General features: G+C 35.0%; 1 protein-coding gene across 2 annotated transcripts in view; it reads right to left on the minus strand.

Moving 5' to 3' along the window:
* LOC127882247 (filamin-A-like) overlaps nucleotides 1-9975 on the minus strand; it is a 98756-nt gene extending 88781 nt beyond the window's left edge. Inside the window, exon 1 of one of the 2 annotated variants that reach the window (XM_052430785.1) lies at nucleotides 9064-9975. In XM_052430785.1, coding sequence (XP_052286745.1) covers nucleotides 9064-9412 — 349 coding nt within the window. In that variant the 5' untranslated portion in view covers nucleotides 9413-9975. The remainder of the gene's footprint in view (nucleotides 1-9063) is intronic. The other variant, XM_052430786.1, reaches the window with a different exon arrangement.
* Nucleotides 9976-10723: the final 748 nt, after the last annotated feature.

Genomic DNA, 10723 nt, shown 5'->3' on the forward strand with positions numbered 1-10723 from the left:
ATTTATATTCTCTATTTACAACAAAAGTTATGTTTTCATTTCATTTTTGGGGGAATATCGGTTAAACCTGCCAAGAACCTAGCTTGCACAGACAATACGATACGAACACTTATAGTCGCTTAACACATTCTCTTCTGCACAATTAAGTACGCCCACTTCTTAAAACAGACCATATGATGTTACATAAATTTTCGCTTGGCTTCACACATCAACCGAAAAAGAAACCCATACTTAACGAAGTAATTTGTAAACATTTATTGTCACGGCAACCTCTGCTTATCACCCCCGATTGATGCACTGATCACACGGTGTTGGGAATTTTAGTTATTTTCCGCCTGGGGCAGCGACATCAACTTTGTTAATGGGCTTTAAAAGGCCGGACAGAGAATATGATTCTTGTCCCACAGCGAATCTCGTGTTTCCTTTCTTAAAAAGACATGGTCATTTCTTAAAAAGACATGGTCATGTATAGTGAGACATTGTCCATAGGTTAAACAATATTGTCATATATCCCTAAAATATATTTTCAATCGCATATAACTAGCGCAATATGACAATTGCTGACATAATTTTAGTTAGTCGAGCGTCTTGAATCTTGTTATAGATTTGTGAATTTGACCCGTTAAAGGAAGAGGCATGCGAAACTGCCCGTGTATCCCGTGAGTTAATACTGCGACTTAAAATTCATCAGACGTTCGAGTAGAAATATGACTGGTTTTGATAATAGCTCTATCATTTACAACAAAAATGAGTTTGATATTCGAGGTGACGAAAACAGAGCGATGGTTGAGATATGAGATACACCTTTTGCATATCTTTGATGTTTAAATTCGACTAAATTATTAACATCAACAGCGAAAAAAGAAAGAACTAAATAACTTTTATAACGAATTAAGTTTGTCAAAACAAGTCTCGTTATATTGAATCTCTTAGTGCGTTGATGCTCTTTATCGTAGTGCATGCATAATTATATGCATAATATGGCGATTCGCCCGCTATTATAAAACATAAATACATGTAGGTAACTGCAATTAATTGGTATAGTAACTGCAATTAATTAGTATATAATATTAACGGAAGATATGTTTCTGAATCGCACTGATCTTGTTGTAGTCTGTATACCATGTGTACGAACCATGATTTTGGCAATACGAGAAGGCAAGTTTTCACATTTTTATTTTACCTTACTAAATTTCGATGATTACCGCGGTAGCCAAGTTAGCGACGAAGTGTTTACGGTGAAGTTAAAAGACATTAACAAGTTTAAAAGAATTGAGCGGCCACCGGCCGTTGACATCGGTTATTTCACGGTCAGTTTTCAAAATACTGCAGCAAAAACTGGTAACTTTCTTACACTGGTCATGAAATGAAACAGACTAGTGTAGTTTGTAAAACATGCCCAAATCGTGGATACATTTTAGGTTATCCCTCGGACAAACTATGTTGCAGTTTGTAAATCAGAGAACGAATAGACATGTGTTGATGATTTTGTGGACTGACTAATAAACAAGTACTGAGGAGATTATACACCAAAACACGAATAAATACAGATTTTTTTAACAAAGCATGAACACATATTTACGTTTCTTTGACAACTAATTAAACTATTTCATGTAATTCTTAACAACGCTAAAATGAAGCTTCTTTCTCTGATCACGGACATAACAAAAGCACATGTAAACAGATAAATAACAAATTAAAAAAATTTATTTTGAACAAATCACTTTTGTTTGACAAAAAGCAACTTTGTTTCGTTCTGTTTGTGTGCAATGAACCTTAATACACAATATCACAAACATGTCATTATTTGACCTGGGTAAGACGTAAATTCAATTTTTTTTTAAATATTTGGTCACATATTTTACACCCACAAACCCACTCGCTGGGTGTTGAGCGACTCGCTGGGTGTTGGGCGTGAAGTTAATTGCCCAAACGAAATTGAGTGAGTCAAACATAAAGTAAGTATAAAGAAGGTGTATATCTCTTAGGTCGATAGTTATAAACCACGCATGATACACTTTATATCTATCAGCTTAGTGGGAAGAAGGCATTGAAAGGGAGTTACAAATTCAGTTTCTTGACTGGTGTGTCCATTCAATGTTTGGTCAAAACCGTATCTCGGGCGAATGGAATGGAGTTTTATGATGACAATTGCCATTAACGGACTTTAACAGATGCAAGGAGCTGTGCTTTGTTGGCAGTTTTGCTAAAATAGTTACGACCGATTATACCGTTTGAAAAACGGTTTAAAACAAGCGGTGCTTTTTAATGTAGGCTTGTATATTTAGGGGCATAGTTAAGCAGACTGTGCGCTTTGTTTCCAATGTTGACGAACGCATTCATAGATTTTCAATTGAAAAATAATACTTCAGATCCATGCACACATGACTGTGTTCCTGTGTTTGCAAATAGACAGAGAACCAAAATTGCACCACTGGAATTTACACATTTTAATATAATGAGAATTAATGCTTAACTGAATGTTATTGATTAACAAACAAGAATGACGGTGTTTTCATAATCTAAATTCTTAGGCCGAAGTCTAAATAACTGTGGACCCAATTTAGATAGGCACAGGCAGTTAAGTTTAATAAACTTTGTTTAAAAGAAAATTCAACCCAGAAACTGCAACTGTCTCAAAAACATACGATTACTTAAAATGACATCCATTGGCAGACGCGGAGAGAGAAATGTTGTTTCATATAAACTCTAAGCTACGTCCCTGTGTCATGTATAACGAATACTTTATTTAATTTTCACACGCTCAGAAGAGGTATTCCAACCTTTGCATTCTTTAAGGGCTAAGCGTACTTTACAGCATGTAACATGTTTCCAGGCGTGGATACATGATTTGGTGTCAGAATTGGGCATACGGGCCTACAAATATATACTCATATTTAGAAACGATTTAATGTAAAACAATGAGCGTTATCATGCATAAGATATTTGCAGTTACTCTAGTCACGCACTTTCCGATTGCACAATGTAAAATAGCATAACAATTATAATTATCGACTGGTATAATTGACAAATCGCCATCTGTTTATCAAACGCTTATCTAAATATCTGAGAGCCGGTTTCTATCGCTTTTTTTAATTTATCAAATAAGTTGTGAAGTCTCACTTGGTATTACACGGATTGAGACTAAAACTTTGGTCATCAAATAATCGCATCTTTCATAATTTAGTACATCCGTCCGTCCAGCTTAAAAAATGTGTTCCGGTCAGGAGTAACCTGTGCGTGTTTAATTTCGTCTCTGAAGTTTTATTCATATTGTCTCGATGTTCGTATTTCGTAGCAGAGTTTACTACAACAGTGATTTATGACATAGAAAGGAATAATAATCGACAATTTGAAATAACTACTACATGAACAATATAAACAAGCAAGATAAGAAGTGTCTAAGATCGTGTCAATATTATTGCAACTATTCAGCGAGGTCGTAACTCCAGTCAATGCGTTGACATTTATAATGTATTACATTTTAATGCCGGATTAAGATCAACCCATATCCCCCCAACTATACTGGTATTTATGGGATCCTCCTAATAATCATTGACCGCTGATACTTTAATACTTTAATACCGTACTTGACTATCATAATTTAGTGTAGTTTGCTTTGTTCGTTTTGGCGTAGCTCATTTAAAACTTTTAAAACTTGAAGAACAGTACCATTGACCAGTCGTTTAATACTTATTTCTTCAAATCGTTTCAATTTTTTAAACATCTGTAAAGCTTCGAAGTTACAATATTAAGATCGAAAAAGGAACAGACACCAAAACCAAAACCCCTGCACGAAAATGGAGGTTCTTTTATTTTTAAGCAGATGTAAAAAAAACACCAACTTAAAATTGTTAGCAAAACTGCTTTAAAAAAACACTTTTGTTATAGCTACCTATAATAACAATTATTGAAACAACAAAACCAACGCAAAATCGTCTGATCGGAAAGATCGCAATTAAATTCTGATTTGGTTCTACATGTATGTCAAAGTACTACATGTAATAACAATTCGTCCATTACATTCTTTACCGTTCATCGCCCCCAGGGTAGTTTCAGGACGTAAAGAAAATAAGCTTATCTTTCGAACAGATGGACATTTAATTGTTAAGTACCCGTTTTAAAATATTTTTCTTACGTGATTACTTGTTAAACACCACGGTTTAAGATGAGACTGAAGGAAAAGAATGAAGCCTAGGACACTGTGCCGTCTTCAAATATGTAAATACTTGTTAAAAACTTTTCGTATGTTTTTAATAATGATACTTGTTAAAATATTTTCGTATTTTTTCAATTATGTCATTAAATATGTTCACTTACATATCTATAATAAATATGTAAATTAATAACTCTAAAATGTTTTAATTGTCCTAAGAAAATAATATAAGAAGAAAACAATCCCTTCTCTGTGAATCGCCCGGGAACTCTGGAAGCAAAAGCCAACGCGCTAGCACCGCGCAACGCAGGCTTTACACACTATATGTGACACTATATGTGAAACATTACGTTATCTCAGTACTTAATGCATTATCCAGAAAAAGCGTTACAAACGCTTCATTATTTTACCTATTTCGAATGATATTCATCAACTAATACACCAATATGTGTATCCTTTTTGTCAGGAGTGTAATACTGCTTTTAAAAAGTACATTATTTTTTAAATCTATGATAATTATTTTGAAAATCGCCATTTTACCAAACTGTGAATAACTCTGTTTACATTGGAAGTACACTTTATTTATATTTTTTATTATGTAAGGTATAATTATCGGTCATAGTACATATGTATGCCAAAAAGTGTAGACATGTAAGCAGTTAATGCCACGTATGTACTGTTACACTGTATTAAAAGGCTTGATCAATCGCATGTCTATCAATCAGTCGTTTCAAATGGAATTATAAAATAGATATATGCGGCACAAGCGCATGTCAATAAACTCAATAACAAACTGTGTATTTCAAGATTCGACATCTTTTATGAAAAGACGGAAATGTCTTGCAAACAATAAAAGCATTGATCGGACATATGCGTTTTGAGTCATATGACGATATATTATTTACCATGTTTATACTTGACAAGATATGTGTAAAAGACGGTTTTAGATATCATTCCATGAAAAAGCTGTAAACACACGAGACGCGTCATGCGAAAATGGGTCTTATGCCATCGGCGACCAGCGTAGTAGCTCTAGACCAGCTTGCATTTTCGCGAAGTCATGATCATGAGCTACAATGTCCGGTATAAACTTATGCGATATTTCATGGTCTCATTGGCGGACAGTGTAGCTCCTGAAGCAGGCTAGCCTGGAGCTACGTTAGCCGCATATGACATAAAAACCTATTTTTGCATGACGCGGGTTATATCGAGTTGTGGTCATACGTTTACCATAAACGCATTCATATAAATTGTTACCATTTGAGTAATAAATTGTTCGTGAAACGCTTTAGATTATATATGCCCTCTTCGTGGTCCGTTCTGTAGCTGTGTCTGGTTTCACACACAGTGTTCAAAGAATAAGACAGATACCTCAAATAACTATTTAGCTTTTTTTCTAAATACATGATTATAAGCATGACATAAAAGCCTAATATAAATTATATTATACTTCGAACTGGAGTCAATGTTGTGATTGTTAATATTATTATATTATTTAATTGATTTCCGATAAGAAAACACAGGTTTCGTGCATTTAAATAATGTATTATCATAAACACTCACCAACACAAAGCCAATACTGAAAGTGTGTGATCGTACTGTATTGTATCAAAGGCTTGTTCGTAGTCGAGCGATTTGTATTTTATTGCAGTACATCGCGTCTATTTGCATCTCTCTTTTCAACAAGCAAAATCGTAACAAACAACAACAACACGTAAGATATAGGTCCTATCTTAAACATGCTAGCAAACAAATCAATAGTTTTATACTTAAAAAGTATATCAACCTTGAACATTTAAGTGGCTGTTACACGGTTTGGTAAGCAATTTGTATCGTATAAAATATGCTCCGATAGAAACTTGACAAGGCTGCGATCAACGAAAACAAAATATTTAATTTGTATTAATTTCAACCGTGTATAAAACACAGCAAAAATATCATGTTGTTTAAAGCGGCCTATAAAGAATTTATAAAAGTGCACGCCAGTGTATGAAGCACGAACGGTGTATCCACAAAAATACATAAAATTGTACAGGAAACAAGTAACTCGTGAATTTTAAAATTATGATACTAGTACACTGTAACGAAAAATATGAGCATAAAATGCAATCATACTCATCACGAATTAATACAAGGTCAATGATCTTTCGAATTGTTATTTTCCATAAAACCTATACTGTATTCCATTATTTAAAAAAATCACTGACATTAACAATTTAATGTCTATATTTATAAGTATACCCAATTCGGCCAAACAAGCGTTAATTGCCAATTATTGTGGTGATTTTTTTTTCAAAAGAAAAAAAAACTAAATGATGAAAATTATATGTATCTTTATGTGTGTTTTATGTTTTTGATTTGTTAGTTTTGGACACAAAAAGTACATTTGAACTCTTTTTGATATGCGTTTATTGAATTCGAATGTATCTTTATAACACTCGCACTTTATATATAAAACCCTCATGAAAGCGTGTGTTGACATTTTTTATGTCCCCAAGAGGTTTGATAAATACTTCCATAATAATACTTTTGAAATGAGCTTTGCGTCAAAAAGGGTGGTTTGTCCGATATATAGTTTTCTTGTTGCAAACGAAAACCTTTTTGAAACTGAATCAAAGCTCATTTTCTAAAAGACTGTTATTTAAAATCGTTATTCAATAAACACTGTGACGAAAATTAACATGTTTTTGGAATGAAGTCAAACATTTTTCAAGGATCATATGAGTCGTGTTCTGAGAAAACTGGGCATACTTGCATGTGCGTAAAGTGTCGTCCCAGATTAGCCTGTGCAGTCCACACAGGCTATTCAGGGACGACACGTTCAGCCTAAACTTGATTTTCGGTAAGGAGGGACTTCATTAAAACTAAAAATACCATAACAGCGGAAAGTGTCGTCCCTGATAAGCCTGTGCGGACTGCACAGGCTAATCTGGGATGACACTTAACGCACATGCATTATGCCCAGTTTTCTCAGAACACGACTCATATAATGGCATGTAGCTGCTTTGTAGTAAAAAACAAATTTTTGACCCACGTAGGGCCCTGCGACAAGATAGTGACCAGCCAATTCAGTCCCTATGTATATATGGACCGAATCCGAAGCTTAGGACTTATTTCGACAAACAACTCCTTTTTGACCACCAGAATACGCCATGTGTAGACGTTCACACGCAGAGTTTTCTCATTAACAATATTTAACATGATTTATTGACGCAATGATTAACTATTTTGCTTTCATAAATAACGTGCGATGAATGTCCCTTTAATCAATCAATCTTGCATTTCTCGCTTTAAGCACGGGCTTAATGCACTGCGTGAGCACTCTCACGCCGTATACGTAACGATATCGCCGTGGTATAAATAAGAAAATGTTGCCACTGATACGTATAAATTAAGGCGTTATGACTCGAAAACTGCTTTAGATATGGTAATTCTAACGCGTTTTAAATTGTTCGTTTTTATTAATTAAAAACGAAAATTCATACATCTCAGTAAATGTCTTGAGAAATGCAAAACAAACAACTATTCATCTGGATCTGCTTTTATGTCTGTACAGGTTATCACTCCCACCCGTTCTACCCTCCTACCACGATAATGTTTCATTTACCTTTTAACCCATTTATGCCTAGTGGACTCTCCCATCCTTCTAAATTGGATCAATTTATTTCCAAAATTAGGGATGTCTAGTATATTCATTTCTATATTTAGAATATTTTTTTACAGAAATTCCTTTAAGCAAACAGCGCAATGCTGTTTGCCAAGGCCTTTTTTCTAGACGCTAGGCATAAATGGGTTACAAAAATTCATACATCTCAGTGAATGTCTTGAGAAATGCAAAATAAACAACTGTTCATCTTGATCTACTATTATGCCTGTACAGGAAATACATTCACTCCCACCCGTTCTACCCCCCACCCCCCCCCCCCCCCCCCCCCCCTACCATGGTAATGTTCAAACGCTTCTTTGCATTTACCTTTAAATATTCTCTTCTTTCTTTTTTATTTCGATATCTGGACCGTGAAAATCTGATGCACGAATGCGCCCAGAAACTGGTTTTCGGAATGATTTGCATATTTGTATTAAAACATGTTAGACGACATTGCTAAAGTCGTGCTATATACAGACATATTAACGACTTTAAATTATAATCAAGACATGATGAGTTATAATAGCGTTAACTTTAAATCAGCAGTACATTGTGTTATGTATTTTATTTCATTTGTTGAACTGTTTTGCTGTTAAGAAACCCAAATGCTATTGATGATAACCAAAATCGATATTGAACTTGATGTTGGTGGGATCAGAAGTTTCACGTTCATTGTTTGATAAAACATTAATAGCCTTTTAGCATTTAGCAGGTATGGTAAATAAAGTCATTTAAATGATTTGTGTCAACATTTTTTGATAATCTTTGTTGTTGTAAAAAAGCATTTCATACTATAGATTGGTTTTAGTGGACTAACTTACCACTGTCAAAGTACGTTTAATTAATGGCCAATTTCACGCAGTTGAATAGTTTTTATAGATATAGATTTCAGTGTCAAATTCTTGTCATACTCATAGTCATATATAAGCGTATCGCACAACCTATCACCTGCTAACACCGTGAACGGAAAACATAACATTGTCCGATTTCTCGTTTATAAAAGTCATCAAAATTCCAAATTACCCATTGCAAGTGTTTTGTTTGGTTCTTTATTTAGAAACAAGCAACTGCTAAGATATCAGTATTCGTTGAATAAAGACTTAATAACCCATGCGCTTTCTAAATTTTGGAAAGGAGATGCTTATAGAATTGGGACGACTTTTGACTGCACGGTTTTCGAATATGTTGTTGCGACAAACGCTTCTTTAAACATGACCCACGCCTGACGTATATTAATTAGTGTGACGTGATCACGTCTTACCTATATTAATTAGTGTGACGTCATCATTGGCAATAGCGTCCAGAGCCAGGGTGATGTTATGCAGCTTCTCGTGGTTATGAAGCGGCGTGCGAACACATCCGGGTAACTTCCGGCGCTGCAGCGATTCCACCAACGTCACAAGGAGGACGCCGTCCCCAAAGTCGGTTCGCAGGTCGAACACCGACAGCCCGGTGCCTTTAAGGTTCTCATTGACCCAGTTCTTGAACGTGTTAAGCTGTATCTCTACCCATTCGGAGTTACTCGAGGGATGAAGTTTCCACTCGGAGTTACTCGAGGGGTGAAGTTTCCGCACTTGGCTATACTCGTAAGTCATCAGTCTCGTGTCCATTTTGTAAGGGCTCTGTATGAAGCTATATATATCACAGACAGTAATACAAGTTCCTAGTCATGCACAGCTAGGCTGCCGTTGCTGTTTTACCTGTTCACTTCATAATTTCGATCCACAGGATCGGCGATTTTCAATTAAAACGCCCACTAGTCGAAAACATTATTTTCGAGTGTGCACTTAGACACCAGAAATCCAGAAGTTAATTGACGGGTTGCGGTCGCGTTTGAGCCGGCCGAAAATACAAGATCTACCTTGATAAAGTCTCCACAACGAAGAAACACTTTCAATTATCCAAAGACGGTCGAGTCGGAGTAGCGTAACTGTCGATGTTGTTAAAGCTAACCCTTTATCACCACTACTTCAACCTTGCAACTTAATCCATCGAAAACATTCATACATGTTTTACCGATTGAATACTTCCCAACATGTTATATTGTTCGCTTTGGTATCGCCGTAGAACTAGTTAATCGCCATAAAGTGTTGTTTTAATGCTCTTTTGATATTTAAATTTGCATTTGTACCAAGCCTTATGTAAATGCGTTTTCTTTAAGAAAATACTGTTCATAAAATAACATTTTTCGCGCTGCTCCAATTTACTTATCGTAACGTTCAAACATATTTTTTTAATTATAACGCATTTCTTTTTATAATTATAATTAAAGAACAGATTTACGTGATGTAAATTAAATAACCTCTAATGATCTATGCAGTATATTTTTTCACACATGTGCACAACTAACACATTAACTCCACTGTGGTATTCGGTTATTTTTAACTCCTCGATATTTTCACAAAATTATTAACGCCACCGTTCTCGTTTTATCGTTAAAGGAGATTGAAAAATAAATTAAAAACAACTTGTATTGAAATCCAAAGGTCAGCCAACCGGAAACCATAAACTCAATGCCCATTTAACAGAAAATCCCCAACTATGTATATATAAACGTATCTCCCACATCTAACACAGTTTGATGTCTTCAAGTCACAGTATACCAAATTTCGTTCATGCGAGGTCATAAAATCGTTGAAACTTAAGCTTAGTAAAAACACCACCTTACTTAATTTTTTCACGCTGTCAAGGACCTGATAAATTAAAGGGACCGTTTCATGTTTTGGTAAATTGACAAAATTGAAACAAATTTGTTTCGGATTGGCACATTTGCGTTGTAGTTATGATATTTGCGAGGAAACAGTAATACTGAACATTACTTATGCTCTAAAATATCAATTATATGCACCTTTTGGCGATTTAAAAACCCGAGAATTATAATGCGTTACAATCGCGAAACGATTGAATAATTATTTGGAGAG

This window comes from Dreissena polymorpha, chromosome 5, assembly GCF_020536995.1.
Source record: "Dreissena polymorpha isolate Duluth1 chromosome 5, UMN_Dpol_1.0, whole genome shotgun sequence".
Lineage (NCBI taxonomy): Eukaryota > Metazoa > Mollusca > Bivalvia > Myida > Dreissenidae > Dreissena > Dreissena polymorpha.